This window comes from Amphibalanus amphitrite, unplaced genomic scaffold (assembly GCF_019059575.1).
Source record: "Amphibalanus amphitrite isolate SeventyFive unplaced genomic scaffold, NRLGWU_Aamphi_draft 000082F_arrow, whole genome shotgun sequence".
Taxonomy (NCBI): Eukaryota; Metazoa; Arthropoda; class Thecostraca; order Balanomorpha; family Balanidae; genus Amphibalanus; species Amphibalanus amphitrite.
The window spans coordinates 813430-835614 of NW_024881578.1; the positions used below are offsets into that span (position 1 = coordinate 813430).

Genomic DNA, 22185 nt, shown 5'->3' on the forward strand with positions numbered 1-22185 from the left:
GCGCCGATCGTGGCGACCTCTTTACTCTGGCAGAATCGACCCTACCGAGCGGCGACAGCATTCAGAAGCAAAATGACAAATGAATTCACTGCACTTATGTCAGAAAATCGAATGCACATGCCATGGTCACACGCGGTGCCGTCCACGGGGCCGGCAGAAGCTGCACACTGTCACCGAACACCACCTGCACCTTGGACGCAGTATGTGAGGGCTTGGCGGACGCGCGCCGCCTCGCGTGCGGTATTGGCATCAAGGCCCGGACACGCGGGAGCACACTCGGCGCAATCAGAGCACACCGTCCGGGGCCGTCAGTGTCGATCTCCTGACCTCACAGAAAGTTGTGCAGCACACAGGTGACCGCCGTCAGTGTGGTGACTGGTGCGCAGCACACCGTCCCACGGAAGATCGTCTTTGGGCCGTGGTGCAGATGCTGTCTCTAGGCAGAGTCAACAGTGCAGTGGCAGAAGTTGAACATTCAGCTGCTAGACTCCTTTTCGGGTCAGCAATGCCGTCGAGTTGGCCATCAGGTGGTGTTGCAGAATCATCAGGTACTCTTGATCAGGTACATCAGGTACAGAACCTCTTGACTCATCAGGTAACGCTGTGACTTGTCTGCCAGGCACAGAGGGCGGACATGTCAGAACGTACTTCAAATACATTTTTACAAATCATTTTTTAACCAAAAGTTCTGCAAATTAGGAAGCCTGGAATAGGCTATTGCTTAGCATCATAAAAACTACCCAAATACCCAAATCAGGTTAGGTTTGGTTGTTGATTTATTTAATGGTAGGTTTTTACACTTCAGGCTAAAATGAGAATTATCTTGTCATCATTATCCTTGATGTAGCATTGTTGACGCTTTTTGTCTTGCACAATTGGCAATCAGTATTCAATGACACAGAATTGGAATTTGTGGTTCAGAAACCTAGCATTATTTCACACCTAGCATTTTAAGGCAGTGCTCATTCTTTTTGAAAGCAAGTGTATTTTTTAATATAATTTTCTAGGTAACTCATTTCCTACTGAATATGGTTATGAGACCATTGTTACTAATTTTGGTATTGTTAAGGCAGCTGTAGCATGAGTGGGCATATGCTGTGGAGACTGGAGTGATTAAAGTCACTAGAGGCTTGAGGGTTTTTTTTTTAGACATTATGCAGCAGCCTGGGGAGATATGCAGAGGCAAGTCTAGGCACCGCCAGAAGGGGGACAATCAGTCAGCACAACACACAGTGGGCACAAGGGGAGAAGATTGTAAAAACTATTGCCTGGATCCACCTCTGTGGACATCCTCAGGCATGCCTCTGTGGACATCTCCAGGCTGCTGCATGTAAAAAAAGTATCAAGCCTCTAGTGACTTTTTCCACACTGCAGCAAATGCCCGCTTATTCTTGGTCTGCTATACCTTCCTCCAATTACGAGTTTTGTGTGAAAATGGCATTTTTACATTGGTGGAGCTTGTGTGCGCATGGTACACATAAGCCATGCCGGCAGCATTGCTGCAATGAATAGGAAACAGCTCCAGAGCCAAAATACATACCACCTTGCCACCTTGCCAAAATACATGACATACCACCTACTGTGCATACTGCATTTATTTATGTACTAATAAGCCATGGATTATCAATTGCCATGTGAGCACGCACACACATGCGAACCCAATGCGGATTAAGTTTGGCCTGGGTTGTTTATCCATGGTACCAAGGAAGGAAAACTCCAGCAGAAACAATAACAAAATTGCAAAGCTACCTGCTTGATTTTGATCATGCTTATTAATAAGCAGCAATATAATATTTTGTTGCTATCAAATATTTCCTTGTGTCGCACGACATAGGTAGGCAAATAGCTGACTGATGGGTACTTTGTCCTCAAGGGCACTGATACTGAATGTAAACAATGTTCTTGTGACACAACAAGCAAGTTTTCATTACCTTATGAAACTAGTGTCAATTTCAATGTCATTAAAATATTCAATTTTGATGAAAAAATACATATTTATCACAAATAAAAATCATGGGTGATCATGGGCAAGTGCGCCACAAATGACATAAACCCTCCAATATTGTCGAATCAAGCTTAAATTCAAGTCACAACAGCTTCACGACAGGCAAACTACAAGATAATGATCCCCATGCTACTGTGCTACAAATTTAAGGTAGCCACACCAACCAATTTAAGAAAAAAATGCATCACAAATCACCCAAACCACTCACCAAGGACAAAACTGTCATGGCGGCGTCCGCTGCTCGAGAAGAGTCGCCGGCGACTGGCCTGTGACGCGGATCTGACGTAAGCAGTTGCTGGCGACTGCCCGGCCGTGGCCCGGCGATCGCCAGCGACTTGCTTACGTCATACCTACGTCACACACGATCGTTGGCTGGCGGTCGCTGGCGGTCGCCGGCGACTGCTGCTGTCGCCGGCGACTGAAAAGTTGCTACGTGTGAAAGGGCCATTAGGTTCAATAGAACATCCTTGAACTGAACAGAGCTACTTCTAAAATAATAAATATATTACTGACAAAGAGACGACTAGTTGAGTTTGTAATCGGAGTCTGACATAAAGCACAGTGACTGGGTAATGAATTATGAAGTCAGCAAAGCTTCTGCATATCACACTGCAATGCATCAGGGAAATGCAATATGTCAATGCTGATAAACTATTTCAAAAGAGGATTAGGCTGTAAACATAAATATGCACATTTTTAACTTTGATGCCGTTATGTGATTCCAATCAAAACACGACCCTTATGGACACTATCCTTGTAACCTTAAAACCTTGCATATTGCATATTATATTCCAACATTAACTTTCATGGACAACGGACGCACTTCTACGATCGTCCATACGCAGTTGCACAGACAGACAGACAGACGCCGAGTCTCGGGCCGGGTGCCAGTATATTCATAAGCAGCATAGTGGAGTGAAAAATATGTCGGCGCACTTTGCCATCACAGTGTCGGTCGGCCTCAGGTTTCGGTGCACTCCCGGAGACCGAGCAGACGGGTTAGAGGCCGCCGACCTAGCGCGCGGCCCACACAGGCGACTACATGAGATTGACACAGGCGGGCGCTGTCCGTTCCGTTCAGCACCCCTCCTCACACCAGCGCGTCCGGATAGGCCGCTCCTCCGGTAACCCATGGGCTACACACGCATACACACACACCGTAACAGGCTCAGGTTCAGACGCCGTTCACGAAGACAACATCTCGTGTGCTTTTGTTCGCCGGTCTGCGGGGCTGACACGTGGTTTGTTGAAAGTTGTTTGGGAATATACGCGCACGACAGTATGTAAGCGTATGACGGAAAGTCGAAGAGTTTCACCTATCTCATAAACACAACTCAAAAATGTCGGGTGCTGAGTGTATGTAGTTTCAGCTAAAACGTTTAAAGCACATATAAAAAATGCATGACAATTCGGTGTCGACCTTGGGAGACCGAAGTATATTCTTATAATACTAATTCTTGATGAGTCATCGACGGGAACAGGAAGATAAATACTAATTATGACCGGATCCGGCCGTAACCCAGCGGATACCACGGGCTGAGTTGGCGTGAATTGGCTCTCCCCAGCACCTCCTTTGTACCGAAAAACACCAGATATGACGCTGCAAAGAATGCAACATGTGCAACGTGACGCAGTGCTGCCGTCAGGTTGTGATAATAAAAACTGTTTTATGTTATGTCTGAACAAAAGCCATTATGGTCGAATGGCCAATCGCATATTACGCATTAATTAGTGACAATATCGGACTAGCTTTTTACTTCCTGTACAGCTACTGCATTCGTATCAGTCATTGGGCCGATTGATATTTCAATGCACAGTGTTCCTGTGCAAAGTCACATCTTGTGTGGGGTGTCGGTGCATTGAACATTGTCTCACCCTGCCTTATAGCCTCGGTAAAGGATCACCGATTCACAGCAGCGATCTCTCAAATACGCAGAATCAGACCCGACTATGACGATTATCCCGCACGGAGGGACCACCGGAGACGCGCAGCGGAGGGCAGCCGGTCCTTCCAGGGAGGGTCGGGCGACGCTGACTGCAGGTTCATCACTCTCCGATCACACACACGCGCACAAACAGACGCTGTGCCGGAGACGGCTGTCCGCCGCACGGACAGGGAACTCTCGGCCTACTATCACTGTGAGGGAGCCGACCTGACGCCGACCGCCGAGATCACAAACCTGTCACACAGCACCGCAGAGCCGCGCCCACAGCACTCGGAAAATATTCCACAATAGAGTCAGCAGACAGGTCAACGGGCGGGTCAGAGGTCGCGGGTCAACGACTGATATTTGTCAGCACAGCTGCTCGGGGCTCATCGCGGGCCATTTAGAGGATCATCTCCAGCGGCCGAGCTTCCACCATCTCCAGTGTCAGAGGTTGGTCCACGGAGTCCACCGCCGTGCCGCGGCCGTGCCCCCGTTGGCCGGCGTTATGGGCCGGCCGGCGCGCCGGGCGCCGGAGCGGGCCGCGGGCCGGCCACCGGCCGCCACTCGGGGTCGGCCTCCTCATCACTGGATGTCGACGGCACTGAATCGGTGCTGGAGTCCCCGTGTCATACGATGGTGCCCTGCCGCCAGACAGTCCGTCACACCGGAGGACAGTGACGGAGGAGTCCCGGGGATGGGCAAAGACTGCAACTACTACTAAATACCTGAATTGCTTGCATAGGCGCGGGAGCCGGGGGGGCAGTGGGGGCAGCTTGCCCCCCCAACTCTGGGGCCGTGGGGGCGGTGCCCCCACAGCTTTGAGACGGAATACCACACTTTTTTTGCAAATGTTTTCTTTTTTTGTTGAAAAAGCTGAGGGGTGAAAAATAAGTGGCCTAAAACCGGTGAGAAAACTAGATTTGGGGGTACCCTAGGTTAATCTCTATTATGGTGTGCCCCCCAGTCGGAAAGTAGTTCCCGCGCCCCTGATTGCTTGAATCATCATCAATTCAAGAATATCAATTACTTGAACCGTTCCATGGTCTCATTGGGTTGGCTACAAGAACCGATGTTCAAAGCAAGGTGTTCATTATCTAGAAAGGCAATATTGATTATTGATCATTGATTTATTTCATCCACTGGCACGTGGGTGGGTATTTTGGGAAATGCTATGAATCGGAGCTTGCGGACAGCACTTAATTGGGCTGGCATTTAAGAACTACTGTTTAATTTAGGTGCTTGTAATTATCAAGTTTGATGAAAATCGAACCCACTAAAAAACTGCTGCCACTATAATCTAATAATATACTAATGCTAATATACATAATATACAAATATATAATATACTAATATACAAATAATAAATACTAATGCAGTAATTGTATTGGGGTCATGACATTTTAGCACTAAACCGTTCACTATGGTGGGCGTTCTTAACTAATGATAATTTACCTAATCGTCATAAAAACAAATGTTAAAGGGTGCACGGCTATAAAAGGCAAGCTAAGTATAGGAAGCATTCTGTCTTGACCCAATCATAACTGAGAGCTAGCAAACAAGCAATAGGTTTAAGTAGGTACTTTTGGTACCAAAGGCATGAACGTCACTGGAGAGAACCTTCATATCATACAATTTCGCCTCCTTGAAATGAAAATATACAATTTTCGAAAAGCCTGGTACAATAGCTACCTTTTTTTTCGAAGCCTCAAGACACGCTACGACACAGCTATCTAAGTTAACAAGAGGTGATGCTCATAGCAAAATGAGAAACGGTTCTCAGTTTTAAAAGTCTCTGAAGGAGTATTGACATAGCTGTGTCGGACCCACCTCGAGGTGAATGCTGGGGATGGAGGACTCGGAGCCGGAGCCGAGCGTCACGGCCACCTGGTGCTCCTCGGGCGGCGTCACCTTCAGGCCGATGCTGTCCGTGGCCGGCATGTGCACGGTGCGCTCGCGCAGGCTGGGGTTCAGCGGTGGCAGCGTGTCGCCCAGGCCGCCCAGCTCCTCCAGACTGGAGATCTTGCGCGTGTTCTCGTACAGACTGAGTCGCAGCGAGTTGGAGCGCTGCGCGGGCAGAGCGCGGCCAGCTGAGTGCACGGTGGGGGGCGCCAGGCGGCCGGAGGAGCGCGCGCGCCAACCGACCAGGCAGGGAGGCGGGGCACTATGTGGCATCGGCAAGGGTGCGGGACCGTGAACTGTGGATGGGTGAATTTGAGAGGGGGATCTTATGCAAAGCGTTGTCAGTTGCAGCAAACCAATCAGCGTCCTAGTGGGAGAGGACATGACGTAACTCGGTGCCAGCCAACTGATCGCTGGTGCGTAGTAGTATCACTGAATGCGCGCAAATACCAAGCTTGTAAGTGTGATTCTTAAAAACGTCGTAATGTGCAGGCAGGTGAAAGTTATTGCCTTCATTATTGCTATGACATAGGACGGCTCAGGTTAGACAAATCCAGGCTGAAGGGTGATATGGGCCTATCTGTTAGTAGTTCGTGCTTGTCTATTGACAGCAGCCTTGTCCGGGCCTGCTCTACAATGGAAGTCCGTCTAATTACGCGGCGCTTGGGCAGGGAAACACGCATGGTCATCCCTACGGGTGCGCATGTACACGCCAAAGCATAGCCTTCATCACAGCCCAGCAATCAAAGAGAGAGACAGTTAGGAGTCGTGCTCGGTTACTTCAAACGTGATCATCTTCCCTGAAGGCTGAAACAGGACAGTCGTGAGTGTTAGAGGTAGATATGAAAGATTTCAGCCACGTAAGCCGAACGCCAGACCGCTCTGCTGAGAAGGCAGAAAGAGTTTTAGAGGAATGTGCTGCATCGCAGCTTTGGAACTAAACAGTACAACAACTCAAGTGGCATTTTCAGGGTTTCTTCATCTCACTACTGCCCTTTTGCATACTGATTTAAGGGAGAAAACTCAGATATTGATAAGATACTAAAAAATGGCATCAACAGGTCTGATGCATCTAGTGAAAATGTATCGGGATCCCAGCATGTCAGTCAGGTGTTTCATCTGTTCATTTGCTCGCGCCTGAGCCCGCCCTAGGACCGCATCACCGTGTCGCCCTCAGGTTCCGCCGCTACCAGCCTTATCAGTCCTCCACTACCAATCTTATCAGCCCGCCGCTACCAGCCTGATCAGCCCACCGCTACCAACCTGATCAGTCCTCCATTACCAACCTTATCAGCCCGCCGCTACCAACCTTATCATTCCTCCGTCACCATTCTTTTCAGTCCTCCTCTCGTCATTCTGCCTCTACTGACCTTCATCATCCCGCCGCCATCATCCCGCCGTCATCAGCCCACCGTCACTGACCTTCATGAGGATGTCGTCGACGCGCAGTGAGCTGGAGCGCGCCCGCTGGTGCGGCGGATTCTGGTGCGGGCTGTCCGGCAGGCTCAGCGAGTTGCTCTTGGCTACCGTGTTGCGCGAGCACGCGCTGCCGCGCCGCCGCGGGTCGCACATGGATATGTTGGACTTTCGCCGGCTGTTGTGCCGCTCGAACGTCTTCTGCGCCGAGAACGGGCTTGGCCGAATCAGGTATCTGAGGGAGGGAAGGCGCGGCGTGAGCGAGAGAACTGGGAGAGCCGCAAGAGTATTCTGGTACAAAAGTACATGAATTATAGGAGGTGAACCAGTAAGCATAAAACCTTTGAACAATAAATATTTTGACGATTTTGATGACGAACTGCAAAGTCTTAGACAGCAAAACAACAAATATTAAAGATCGCACTGTTCACAAAGATATGAGAGTTGAGACCCCGGCTCCAGATTAGAGGTCCGGCTCGGGATTACATCGTCAGAGGCACGAACAGCGTCGGCTACTGAGCATCGAGTGATATTACAGGCGATGTCGCCAGTTGGCCCGAGACGATGGAACTGGATCAGCTTTTTACTATCGGTTATGCAATCAGCAGCTTGAAGTGTCACACCGTTGATTTCATCTGTCTAGATAGGAGAATTTGGACATCAGCTGAGACATTATGCTATCTTTGACCCGCCTACCTTTTGACTTCATATCCTCCTTTAACCACTGACGCCCGTTTCCAGGCTATTCTTGGAACTGTCATTCCGTAAAAGACGGCTCACTCTAATCGGCTTAGTGGTTCGAGCTTTCATGGGTCTTTTAACGTTTTGACTGTCGTCTGCCGTTTATAAAGAATAAAGCATAGTACTTTTTGGATACGTTTTTTTGGATACGTTTTTCATTTTAAAGCGAAACGTGAAATGCTAAAATGTTTTTGCTTTATTTTGCACGAGGATTGCAGTTTTATGTGTTCTATTTGGCCGAGGTTTTGCACTTACGTTTATCCATATACCCTATGTCACGTTTCCATTTCAAATGAAATAAATCAATTAAAACTACACAATGTCCCTAAACCCGGTCGCGCCCGACTACCACACACACAGCTGGCGACTCGGTAACGTACACGATGTCTCCCTCCTCCAGCTTCAGGTCACAGCTCGGGTTGATGATGACGTAACTGATGCTGCCGCGCTTCTCCGAGACGTCATCGTAGTCCTCCACCGGCAAACCTGCGAGAGGAAACATCGGCGTCACCAGACAGAATAGATGGAAATCATTGGATAAATGCCCGCCACCTGAGGCAGAATATCATTGTAATTTATTACTATCCATTATCCAACTGAAATGAGTAATGAAATATAGACTCACTGACTCACTCACTCACTCACTTACTCACTCACCCAGACTTTGCATCCTACTCCTGACCAGCTGGGCGATCTCGGCCCTCTCAATCAGCTGAGAGTGATTCGCCTTCGGGTCCTCCTGCTGACCACACTGTGGGAAAATGAACATCAATCACAGCTACACGGGACTCAGCTCGACTTATGTGTATTTAATGTGTATATACATACATCATACATCGTGTACATTTATGTGTATTATATGTATAGTTAAATGTTATAAATCTTTCTTGAATGAATATTTTTTATTTCAGTTTATTTGTTTCCTTGCCATTTTCCTATGCGAGTACAGTAAGCCACCATTCTCTTGTGTTTCGACGACAGAGCCGACACACGAGGTCGGAGGTCGGGTACCCACCAGGTCCGAGGCGCTCTCCGACGTGTCCATGGTGCGGTAAATGCCGATGGGAATCTCGCAGGTGGTCGAACACAGCTTCTGATACAGACGACCGTACGTTCGGATCCACATGTCGCCCGGCAAAATCCGCATCTGCAGCGAAAAACAAACAGCGCACATACGGCTTAAATTAATGGAACATTGTATTTACTCCAACAAACTACATAGTGTGATCTCTTAGGGATGCAGTTTGTCTTATCCAGCACCAAAACAAAAAGGACCAGCCGACCAGCATTCAGAACATATTTGGACAATAATTGCATGGGTTTGCCTTAGAGGGCGGAAACGGATAATAGGTACGGTACCATGGACCCAAATGAGCCCATCGGTCATGCTGTTACGGCTATTTGCGTCGATCAAGACTAAATAATCGTCTAGGGAGCTATCGCAATTTTCGGTAATAAGACTTAGTCATAAAGCATATGATATCAAGTCAAATAAAATAACTACCTTGTAATAACTGATCATCTAAGCAGTTAGACAGCACCAAATGTAAGCACCGCAGCATTGTGCTGTGCATGAACAAGTGCTCAGGGCTATCAAATTTGATAAATAAAATCAATAAAGTTAGGTGCATGATAATGGATGATTTTTTGCCATTACATTATTGAGCTTGTTATTTGTTATTTGATTACAAATAGCAAGGTCATTACGGACCTTTATTATTTCATCAAACAATATGAAATAACCACAGTGCTGTTACTGTCACAAAGGTCACTGTCACTGAGCGTGCTCAGTAACAGTAACATTTATACTGCCGAGCAGCTCCCTACATCTTCACCGGTTTCTCTCTGTACTGGTAGACTGTGCCGCAGGACTTCTGAGTCATCCGGCACAGCATACCACTGCAGGCTTCTAGCTCCCGAATGCCATCGGGCCGTTAGTCACAGGTATTCACTGATCCACAAAACGCAGCGATATTTGAATTTTGTGACTCAAATGCTGTATACTAGAGAAGACCTGGCACTTAGGAGGATTGGAATGCTTATTGCGGAACAGGGAATTGCACTTTATCTAAAATGAAACCGGATGAATAAATGCTCACACATTTCAGCAACAATGCGCATTCACATCTCACACCAATGCTGAGCTGCAAATAACTAAATATGTATGCATCAGAGCGCTTAATTATCGATTCCGCCGGCCCCGTTTCACCCTGGCTCCCGCCGTACGTGCGTCTCTTACCGAGGTCAGGAACCCTGAGCCGGGCGCCTGGTCGATACCCAGCAGCAGCCGCACAAAGATGATGAGGTAGTCCTTGACGAACGCCTGGTACAGCAGCGTGTCCAGCATGCTGGCGCTGAACACGGAGCCGGCGGCGAACGGCAGCCGGAACATGCAGGAGATGTGCGAGCCGCGGTCCTTCTCTCGCTGAAACAGCCGGCCGACGTCGTCAGAGCCCAGCAGCGGCGCCGTGTCTGCGCCGCCGGCGCCGCGCGCCCTTCTCAGCTGGGGGTCACAGCGGGCGCCGCCGTCACAGCCGGGTCACAGGCACAGCCGGCGCCGCCGTCACAGCCGGGTCACAGGCACAGCCGGCGCCGCCGTCACAGTCCCAGCGGGCGCCGCAGTCTCCACAGGTGGGGGTCACACGGGCGCCGCAGTCACAGGGGGCGCCTCAGTCACAGCCGGGGTAACAGTCACGGGGGCACCTCAGTCACAAGGTCACCACAGTCACAGACGGGGGTCACGGTAGCGCAGACGTCACAGGACACTCACGAGGGGCGGAGACGTCACAAAAGGGTATTAGTCACAGGGGTGTTTCATCACCAAAAGACATCAGAAGAGGGCATAAGTACTTTCGAAAGTGGCTGATATGGTAATCTATATGATGATGCAGGTGGGGTGGAACTCTCACTGTGAGGCGGGGAGATCCACTGGATGCCAGCCTGAGCCTAAGCTGCCAGCAGTGACAAAAGACTAGCCGAAAAATAAAAGAAATCGGGAAATATTGTAGCACTTCCTTCTCCAAATTAGCATGATAAAAATCCCTGAGCAAAAACAAAATTGTGCGTAAATGCGTTATTCTGAAGCTTCAAGAAGTTTACGCTGTGCGTTTAGAGAATCACATAAAAATGTTTCGGAAAGTAGTGATCACTTTTAGGCTAAAGTATATACCCATTATGAAGTACTAAGTGTGAATTGATAATGGGCTGGCCCAAAACAATATTTTTTTACGTTGGCCGAGAATACTTTGTCACAAAAATCTGGCTTTTTTAGAAACATTCAGACAAAATTAATTGCATAATGCATATCAATACTGAAATAAGTTGTATATATGTTGCAGGCACTTTAGAAAACCAGTCATTTTGTAAAATGCCTAGGCATTTTGCAAAATGCCTGATTTTCCAGGCTTTTTGCAAAAAGCCTAGGCATTTTACAAAATGACTGACTCTCCAGTCATTTCGCAAAATGCCTAGGCATTTTACAAAATACCTAGCCATTTTACAAAATGAATGAGCAGCGTGTTGTAGATACGAGTACCTAATTATATACGTTTTGGTAGCGTGTAGGTGGACCGAGGAGTCCAGCATTATGACCAGAGGAGTCCAGCAGTGGGAAGTCCATACCTACCTCTATTTTGATAAGTGCAGGCCCGCGACATTTCCAACCCCCACGTCAGCGACGCTGCTGGATTTAAAATGATCGATCTGGAGCGTCAACAAACGACTGGCCCTATGCCGGCCTGTATCTGTAAAACTATAAGAGGTCGCGAGGATTCGATCCCACACACTTAAGCGTTAGTGTCTTCTGAAACCAACGCTCTCGTCCTACGCCAAGCGACCTGATGATTCCCCCGATGTGGAGCTTAATATTTTTAACTGGGACCATGCAAGTAGGTACTCAAAGCTGTTGCCACAGAACAAAATAATCGTGTGTTGTTAATCATTGCTTTAATATTCATTGCGATCGGAGAGCTTTTTTATTCCAAAGAAAAGTTAGGAAGAAAACCTAAACAATAATACTGTAAACAATTGCGTGGACTAGGCCTTGGGTAGACTTGTTGAAGTTCCTTAGAGCCAATGAGCGCTGTCCAGTCAACTGAGGAGGGTCGTTACTCAGCATTGTCGTCATCACAGAGCTTCAAATCGATCAGCTACAGGCGGAACACGTACCTATAGGGTATAGGAAGACGTCCAAAAACTGTTGGCCATAGTATCTGTAGTGGGATTTACGTTCCATGCTGGTCAGGCATTTTGCAATATGCCTAGTCATTTTGTAAAATGGCTAGCCATTTTGAAAAAAGCCTGGTTGCGTTCAGTCATTTTTCAAACAGCCGTCTTTTTGTAAAATGCCTAGGCATTTTACAAAATGACTGATTTTCTAAAGTGCCTGCAACATATACATAGAGACTGCATGCTATTCTGTTCAAGACCAGCACTAACGCCTGTTAAAATCGTCTATCATTTCGCTTTTTTCAATTCCATAGGTATTCGAAACAACTAATATTCTGAAATTCTTAAATTCATTAGTTACCTCTTGTGCCTGCCAATGTGATTATTTAGTTAGACTATAACTAAACTATGCAAATAAATGAAAGCAACTTATAAATACGAAGCGTTTTTGTCTTAAGTGCAGTGAATCTACATGTTGAATAATTTAATAATGCTAGCTGAAACTCACAACAGGTAACTCAGTAAAAGGAGCATATCTAATGGCAGCCACTATTATGAGCAAATGATCAACGTCGACCGTATGTTTTATTTATTGCGCTACTGACACCCGATCCACTAGGCTTGGGTCTGAGGTGGTCAGAGTACAGGCTCTGACGTCAGAGTGGCTGCCCAAGGCGCAGCCGGGGCACCGACAGCAGGCACCGCGCCTTGACGAGCCAATCGCACACCCGTCGTTATGAGTCTGATCAGATCAATAGGCTGGCCGGTCACACACCGAGTCCTCTCGGCCCGACAGCCTTGAGGCGGCACTAGAGCGATCTACAGTCGGCTTGGGCCGCTCTCCACTGCACTGTGGCTATGACAACGGACGGACAACACGGCGGTCACTGGAGGCGCGGCCTTCCGGCGCCACGGGTCACGGCAGCGACTAGAGGCGCGTCTAACCATTCCGGGAGGTAGGGAGGGAGGGAGGGCCGCCGAGGCGGCGGTCTGCGAGCAGGCGTCAGCGTGCGGCATGGTACACAGTGCGGCTGCAGGGGGGCGGACTGTGCCGGGAACACAGAGCTGTCTCACTGCTAGTCACACCAACTCGGGCAGCTACGGTTAGTTACTTTATCAAATGTCCTGCTCCAAAGGGACCTTTTCTCGGTCAGACGAACGGTGCCCCTTCTGTCGACGAAAGATGCCTAGAAGACGCAGCACTGGGTCACTCGCGAGCTCTTTGGTGGGCGTAAGCGGTTAAGGTTTAAGAAGGGGTTAAGAACAGACCAAGAAGTAGTCGAAACACCTCACGCAGAACACCATGCATACACGTATAGATTAGCGGTACAAAATATTCCAACTTAAGGTGCATCATGCGGAAGAAATATCGGACAGATTTGAGACCCAGTGTAATGTACGAACTATTGGCTGAACAGATCCTGCGAACATAAAGCGAAAAAAAAAAAACAAAAGAAAGATATTCACATATACAAACAAATGGCTACCGGCTATTTCCGAGACACCTAAAGGCTGAAACAGACTCTTTCCGTGTTCAGGAAATCGCATCCGAGAGCCTATTCAAATACATTATAATTCTTCCCGCATCAATCGCATCCGGGAGGTGCGTGCGATTGATGCGAGCGTGCTTCCATGTATTTGAATAGGCTCTTGCATGCGATTTCCTGACTGCTGAAAGAGTCTGTTTCAGGCATAAGAAACATCTGAGTCACGAAAGGATGAAAGAAGAGATAAATGGTGATAAGAAGTATCAAGAATGAAAGGCCATCATACTCCTGTTGATAGCCTAAATAATATAAAACGCCATAAGACCGTTAGGCGTTAATAGCTGGATAATACATAGAAAACGAACGGCTTAATGATGTGTTTTATGTTACAAAACATGTCACCTTACTATAAAAAGCCATCAAATGACATTCAAAAGCTATTCAATGTCTACCAAGCACACGCCGAAAATGAATTGAAAATATTTGGTACCTAAACAACTTATTTTTTCTTTAGTTTCCATTTCAAACTGTACAACAGGCACGGATAATAAGCACCGCGAATCAACGAGTATAAGCAAATGTAGTGAAGCCATCGATAGAAGCACTCACCTTGTACCGGCAACAAAAAGACATAAACCAACCATAGACATGATACAACTTAAGAACTTAAGCGACAGATAAAACGACATTGTTTCTCAAAACGAACTTTTTTTACCAATCACTGAGGATTCCAAAACTATGGCCATTGATAAGTTGATTTCAAGACATCTAGTATTCAACGAATAAAATGATTGTTTTGGAAATGTTCTTACCAAAATTGAAACAATGCCACGAACTTTCACATAAATGTATGAGCAAATAATATAAATGTAAATGTAATGCGAAATAAACAAGTAAGGTTATTTATCTAATGTTGTTTACATTTATAAAACCAAAACCAATTAGCCGTGGCAAAAAGCAAGGGTTGCTGAGACACAGTTATGCCCACATTCTATAGAAAACCACACCTTTTCGATTTTCGACAGATGAAGTGCGTAGCTGTCCTGAGCTCGGAACTGCATAAACCGCATGTTTGAAGACTGGCTCAGCTCAGTGATTATCTTGATGCTAGGGAAGAATCTGAAAAGAAAACAAAGCACGATGATATTCGAGGGAAGACTGAAACGGACGGAGAGAAACAGCTCCGGTCCTACAAGTGTAAGCCTCTAACGTTTTATTGAACAGTCTCACTCATACTGATTATTATCAGCAGTAAAAAAGTATCCACACAACAGTATGTAAAATATTGTAGCAGCATAATACCGTTCGTCTAAGGCGTCCAACAAAGTCCGACAATCACGGATGGCGGTCGGTTTATCCCAATCCGTGGTCTATACCACTCGGCTGTTTTCAGTCTGGTTTGCGCGGCTCTCCCTCAGGCAATGATCAGTGAACGATGCACCCAGTGGGACCGTTTCTCTAAACTCAGAATCGACCAGACTCCACCCGCCGGGGGGGGGGGGCTGTTTTGAGTCGCCAACCCCGCTGACGGGTGGGAAGCTCTCTGCGCGCAGACCAGTTAATGTGTGGTCGCTGGCTACATGAAAAACACTGGCTCGCACGGCAAGGCACACGAAGAGTGAGCAACCTTCAGTGGAGAAACCCAAGTAATGACCGGGCCAACAATCAAATCATACGCCAAATGGATGAAAAACACAGACGGACGTCCTAACTGCGCTCGGTCTGTCGGTCTCACTTGAACATGGTCTGCACGGCGACGATGGTGTTGGAGTCTGAGAGCGAGTCCTCCTCGATGGCGTTATTCTGCTCCTTGTTGACCACCACCACGTTCTCGGCCAGGTTGATGCCCGCCCGACACAGGTCGTCCAGCCTGCAGGTCACCGTGGGGAGGGGAGGGGTGTCAGCCGGTCGACGACGCGAGGACGCGATCAGGAGGCTGGAGCACGCCAGCCTCAGTACTGCTGATAGTTATGTTGGTTCTTAGCTGCGATTTCCCAGACGATTACAACAAGTTCGCCTTTAGGCTACTCCAACAACAAAAAAGACAATAGCAAGCACAATAAGTCCTCATGCTGAATGAAAACCAGGTTTCATACAAACCTCTTGAAAATCATGACAAAACAAGGCTGTTAGATCAATCCGAAATGGTTTATACCGTAAAATCTACTAATTTCCTGCATTTGGTCAGGGCAAATTACTAAGAGTGGCCCCAGTGACTGGCAAAACAGCAATAAACTACATCCACTGACAGCGAATGGGCGAAACAAACACATCTCGGGCAGCAAAACAAGGGAGATTGACTGGAGAATGAATGAGGACCCATTGTTTGAAAATAGCACCGGCGTAGTGACCCTTAGCGTGGCTAGACGGGTATCAGATCAGGCCGTTTGGAGCATCGAGCTGAAATTGCTGTGCATGAAAATATACCCTGCAAGCTATCGTGGGCACAAACAATAGCTCAAAAGGTCAATATCTGAAACAACTTCACCGGAAAGTGTTAATCAAAAATTAATTATGCAAGATCCTTTCAGGCTAGATGTTATTGATATGGCAGAGATATGTGATTTAACACGACAATGGAAGTCACCCTCGCCCATTGCTTCAGCTACCTTTATGTTACTTTACCCTCGGATTACACAACAGCGGCCTCGCCGGTCACGAATCCATCTAAACCTGTCACGGCTGCGCGGCCGTGCGCCGTCTGTTTCCGAGCAGACGGCGTGGGACGCTCTCACCCGGCTCTGTCGCCGGCGGCAGCACACCGGAGCCCGGCGCACCGGCACCTTTCCGAGAGCAATCAGCCGGAGCCGAGAGCGCGCCGGCCGCCCGTCCAGGCACGCTCCGGCGCTCAGCGAGCGGCTCCGGAGAGCGGGCGGCAGGGCAGCTCCGAGCGGCGAGCGAGATGAGAGCTCTGAGCCGCTGACATAGAGGTGCTCTGAGCCACTGACAGCGGGGAGAGGTGCGCTCTGAGCTACTGACAGCGAAGGAAGGCGCTCTGGAGAGAGCCGCTCTGTAGAGGGACGCTCTGGAGAGAGGTGATCTGGAGAGAGGCACTTTGAGCCACTTCGCTCCATGTCTATTTTCTGACACTATTCTATCTTTCCTTCACCGTAACCTTATTTGTCCGCGCATCGTGCTTCATGCTCACATGCCCGTGTTGATTTAACTAGCCCGACTGTCTTTCACCCTACTCCCGAGTTAGAGATGACAGTCGCTCGTTATCCGTGACGTCACGGGCCAATTGTGGCTGTACGGCGTCTGAGGTGATGTTACCGTCGTCAGGAGGACGGCCAGGCGAACCGTGATCAGAGGAGTGGGGGGAGATCTGGAGGGTGCGATCAGAGCCGACATGGGGCGGATCTGGAGACGGGCGGGTCTTTGATGACACAACAGGTCCGACCCCCTTTGATGGCAGACTGCCGGTGTGGATCTGCGCGTGAGACAATCAATGGTACGCGCGAACATGAAAGGCTCCTTGGAGACCGAGAGAGGATGGTGTAAAAACGATATACCAGCATAGCGTGGGGCTGTGAATACGTGCGACGGTGTTTTCCAATTGTTTTGTCTGCTCAACTGGCAATTTTAATAAGTAAAAAGCGTTGCAAAATCATTACAGTGCATCATTGTTTTGATAAGACAATAATTGCACTTACATATTTAATGCAAACTTGGTGATACAGCGTCGTAACCAATATACTGCGTCGCTTTTGTTGCTCCACAAGTGGTTCTTGGTATAACATTGCATTGTTCATTATGGCTACGACAGAAAACGGAGGTCACGCTACAGAACATGAGCTCCAGGTCGTCTCCTTATCGTATGATCGCAAGGAAGCGAGGGCAAATCCTCTCGGTATTTGTGAAACTGGGTTGATGCCGCGGTCGATGGACTACTGACACAGTTTCAACGACATTGCTGTCTCCAGAGACCGCAAATGGCACACTCATGGCTCGATTTTAGCGCCATATGTAGGTCATGGCCACAGAAGGACGCTGGTATTTGGTTGGGAAGCACGCTTATACCAGAGCGTCGCCATAGGTGATGAGAGGTTACGTCGCAAGATCTTAGTCATTCTAGACATACCGACGAGAAAATCTTGAAGGATATCACAGCGGCTACTCTTAGACTGAAACTATAATTTTATAATTCATCAAATGACTAGAAAAGTGATAGCTAGAGCTCAATCAACCAATCCTTAAAACTAAGGTGGAAGAAAAACAATTCCAGTTTTGCTGACCTAACCCATGCTTCCACTATTGCCTCTGACCTGATTCCCCCCATCCACACTGTGTGCCTATGGCGTGCGTGTGTCTACTCACGAGTCGATTGATCCGAGCATCCAATAGACGAGCGGGAAGTAGCTGATGGCGTCCAGGAAGGGCAGGTCGGGCCGCCGCTCCAGCAGCAGGATGATGGGGTTCAGAGACGACTTGGGACGGAAGTGTGCCCGCAGCGGGATGATGAAGTTGTAGATGCCGTTGGAGGCGAAGTCGGCGGCCAGGATGACGGCCTTGTTCTGCCAGCTGTACTCCTTGGCTGAGCGGTACGAGCAGTGTTCGCACACCTGTCGACGGAGACGGTCCGTCACAGCTGCGCCACTGGCCTCCGTGGCAGCCGGCAGTGAGCGCTGGTCGACTCTGGAGTATTTGTCTGTGATATCCTGCTTGGATACCAATTTTGAAGCGTTCAATCCAACTCTGACAAGAGCTGGAGCAGGTCAGTGCGCATTGCAGACAGAGCTGCGGCCTATGATCAATGCAGACTCCATTACTTAGGTGAAGCTGGCCCTCCGCTCTTGTCGCTGGGTTCAGAATAGTATTACCTAGAAAATAAATTGTTTAAACTTAAATTGTTTTATCTACGTCGGAAACAAAACTTTTCTTTAATAAATTTAGTCCGAACCTTTTGATTGGAAGGATTTACAAGGACAGAGCCCCCGCTAAGCGGTCTGTCCCGTAGCTCAGTTGTTTATGCTTTAACATTAACTTCATGGTTATGGCTTATGAAAGATTTTTTTTAATTAAACACTGACCTTTATACTTTAAGTTTAATGTCAACAAGTGGCACATGCACTCAGCTTGGATGAACTGTTATCCCTTCGTTGAATGCGCTCGGTAATTATCTGGACAAAACTTTGCAATGCGTGCCAGCATAGTCCTTCAAAGTCATTGTTGGACAATACCTCATAATGCTCCTCGTAATCAAAATTTAACAGTGTCGCGCCTACTACAGCGGTTGCGCTGCCCACACACAGTCGATGGTCCGATGGCTATCGGCCGTGGGGCCGGCCTGCGTCGATAGACTGTGCCGCATTACACGGGATCGATGCGGCACAGCCTATACCGCAGCGCGGATCGATAGCACGACAGGCGGCACCGGCCGTTTGAGGAACACAACACGTCATCTGCGTCCAATGCAGTCGGACATCAGTGTGTACTCGGACGGCCCTACAAGTGTCAGAAGCCAGACCGTATCACCACACGGCAGCGAAATAACGGTCCAAACGGCATCAAACGGCAGGGGTAGTTCAACATCCATAACTCTGATTGTTGCTTAGTTCAGACAATCTACAAGGCCATTGGGAATTGGAAGCTATACATACATGTACTGCTTCCTAGATGACAAAATGTTGCATTTTGGAAATAACGTTGAACTTAGAAATCTCTTTTTTTTTGCATGAGTCTGTACGACCGGACAATGAAAACTAGATCAAGATCTGCTAACTTTAGAAGGTTGTGACGCCAGATTTGTTCAATAAAGAGCTGATAAAAAACTGCTGATTATGGGAACGGTGACAAAACGTCGTAGCTTTTTATTTTGAGGGCTAGGTAACAGCATAGCTTTGTTTGACAGAATTAACACTACCATTTGTGAATCAAACATCGCATTCTGAAAACCGAAGACGCTATCAATGCGGTACAAAACTGACATAATTGGCCGTCCTGTTCATCATACCGCTCTCTCGCCTCTGGCTCCCTCTCTCCCTTTTCTCGTTCTCGGTACTCTCTGTAAGGAGGCTGTAGCTCATTAGCCGTCAGGGAGGAAGCCAGCGCACGCCATCCAGCCACGTTAATCAGCCATTAGAACGGCCCGGCGGACATCAGTCGGCCAGCCTACCGTCCGTGCGAGCGGACCAGAGTGGGAAAATGGACAACAACATCCCACACTTACCAAGGGCCGATACTGTCTGCCCACGGAAACAATTCCGGAGGGCAATCGAGCTAAAGCATTCCGCATTGCTCCGTGCTGCTATTGATGCGGATGTGCTGCTACCTTTGCCCAACGTGACTTTACCTTCATAATAATTAACTAATGTGATTGGTAGCGTGGCCTTTTTTGCAACGCGTGTGAGCAGAGGCAGTCAAGTGATATATTCCCTCTACCATTTCGTTTCACATAAGGTCATTGACTTAACGATCCCATCGGCTTGACGGCCTGGCTGTCCCACCCCGACTGTTGGCTGTCGGCTGAACCGTACTGCAGTGTCAGGTCGGTGTCAGGGCGGTGTCAGTTCCGTGTCAGGGTGTGAGCTCTCAGTGTCAGGGTGTCACTTTCAGTGTCAGGGTGTCACTCTCAGTCTCGCAGCGTCACTCACCTGGGCGAGTTGGAGGCAGCAGAGCGGCTTCTTCTCCCGCAGCAGGTAACAGAGCGTGGGACTGACTCCGATGTACGGCGTCACAGGAGGAAAGCCCTTCACAATCCTGCCGGCGGGACACAACGGGTCACTCACTGACAGACCAGCGGCTTGCCCGAGCCACTTTTCTTCCGACTCCTAAGTCTACGAGCAATATAAAACATCACTAAAACTCTAAATGGGGCTCAATCAAGATAAGCAACAGTGACAATCCCCACTCGAGCTCCTTCCGTTCCTTCAAACACCTGGGTTTATTCACCATGGCCTCCCCGCCCGTTCGTTCACTATCCGTTCCGTCCAGCAGTTGAGCGGCCAGGCGCCGTCGGTGCCGACTTCATTGGGGCGACACGGAGCCGCGGTCGGGCGCGGCTCGCCAAAGCCGGCCTATTTGTCTAATGAGTCGCCCACGTCACGCGCCCTGTCTAATATGCATTGTAATGTTCCGGTCCGGGGACACGGTCCCCGGGGGGGGGGGGGGTTCGGACTCGAGCGCGGAGTTATAGACCGAGCGATGGGCACGTCAGGCCCGGGGACAGCCCGGAAGGACAGCGATGAATGATCTGCGTGGCGCGTGCAGTGGGAATGCCCACAATGAATTTGAGACAGACCGGAATTTGTAGTGATGGCTAATGCAACAATTAAAAAAGCACGACACGGACAAATAATACCAGATGTTAATCAAGGATAGAAATAAATTAAGCACAGCCAATAAAAGTAATTCACTCAAAACTACTATACTCCTCTGGTGTGACGGTGTGTACTGACGCGATTTTCTCGCTGGGCGGCCTCCAGGGCACGCTGTCGATCTCGTCCTCCGACTCGCTGCGCTCGTCGCTGCTGTCGCGGCTGCCGCTGACGTTCAGCGTCGACGACGTGAACTGGTCCGGCACCGGCAGGATGCTGGGTCGCCGCGCGCCTGCCCGGGCACAGGTCACAGGTCACAGGTCACAGGTCACAGGTCACAGAGGTCAGAGGTCAGAGGTCTGATAAGGTGAGAGCTCAGCGTTCAGAGCTCACGCCAGCGCTCAGAGTTGTCAGCGCCGCGCTAGTTTTTTTTTCAGCGGCACGTCCTCGTCTGTCATCAGCGGCTCGGGTGGATCAGAAATATCGATTGTCGCTGATGGAGCTCCCTCGAGCCGACACCACACCGACACTTAGAGGCGGACCGGACCCGGGGGCGTTAGTCACACCGGGAAGCGCTATAACCGCGCAAAGAAGCCGACAACCCGACCGGCTGACACAGGCGATTGGCAAAAAAACGGACAGAAAAGAAACGGTGTGGTCAATGGTCATCCACTTATACATATAGTTATTTATTGAAATAATAACTATCACAAATGGGGACGCTTGTTGTAGAGCATCCAACGATTCTAAGGAACCTGACATCCGCCTATGAAGATTAAAGCATCCTGCTACCGATCGATAGTCATTTCCTGGGCGAAATTGCATCTTTACGGAGTCTACGTGACTCCCCAATGTTGCGGGATTAAGCGCGGTAATGGGAAATCAATTCGCCTCCGATGGTCGAGCGAGTGGACAGCAGACTGCCCAGTGCCCAATCATGGCGGTATAATAGCTGGTGCTTCTATGGAAACACCCATACAATCATAGCGCACTTGCAAGCGATATAAACATGTAAGTCACTGATATGAAACTAGCTTTAGTTCATTGTCTCACCTGTCGTTCTGATTTCTTATGCTGGAACAATCTACATAAGTACCTATGCCCTGACCATTAGCCAGGCTTGACGCTAGGTCATGGATCTTACAGACAGAAACATTCAAGGCAGCTGACGTGACCTAAAATACATCCTGTCTGCATACGCATGCAACAGCTGTGCCGATGAGTAGCCTGGCATGATACACAGCACACAGCAAGCTAAGATAACGTCTATGCTCGACATGGTATTT

At 48.7% G+C, this 22185-nt stretch overlaps 1 protein-coding gene across 4 annotated transcripts in view; it reads right to left on the bottom strand.

The window, feature by feature from the left end:
• Positions 1 to 2878: 2878 nt before the first annotated feature.
• Positions 2879 to 22185, bottom strand: part of LOC122379662 (potassium channel subfamily T member 2-like) — a 141940-nt gene continuing 122633 nt past the window's right edge. For 2 of the 4 annotated variants that reach the window (XM_043362043.1, XM_043362041.1), the window contains 12 exons: positions 21041 to 21191; positions 20237 to 20342; positions 17961 to 18205; positions 15379 to 15513; positions 14651 to 14762; positions 10229 to 10492; positions 9005 to 9136; positions 8647 to 8740; positions 8370 to 8475; positions 7255 to 7483; positions 5761 to 5997; positions 2879 to 4574 (listed from right to left, as the gene is read on the bottom strand). In XM_043362043.1, the coding sequence (XP_043217978.1) occupies positions 4560 to 4574; positions 5761 to 5997; positions 7255 to 7483; positions 8370 to 8475; positions 8647 to 8740; positions 9005 to 9136; positions 10229 to 10492; positions 14651 to 14762; positions 15379 to 15513; positions 17961 to 18205; positions 20237 to 20342; positions 21041 to 21191 (1826 nt within the window). In that variant the 3' untranslated portion in view covers positions 2879 to 4559. Of the gene's footprint in view, positions 4575 to 5760; positions 6640 to 7254; positions 7484 to 8369; positions 8476 to 8646; positions 8741 to 9004; positions 9137 to 10228; positions 10493 to 14650; positions 14763 to 15378; positions 15514 to 17960; positions 18206 to 20236; positions 20343 to 21040; positions 21192 to 22185 lie in introns of those variants that run through there. The other 2 variants (XM_043362042.1, XM_043362044.1) reach the window with 2 other exon arrangements.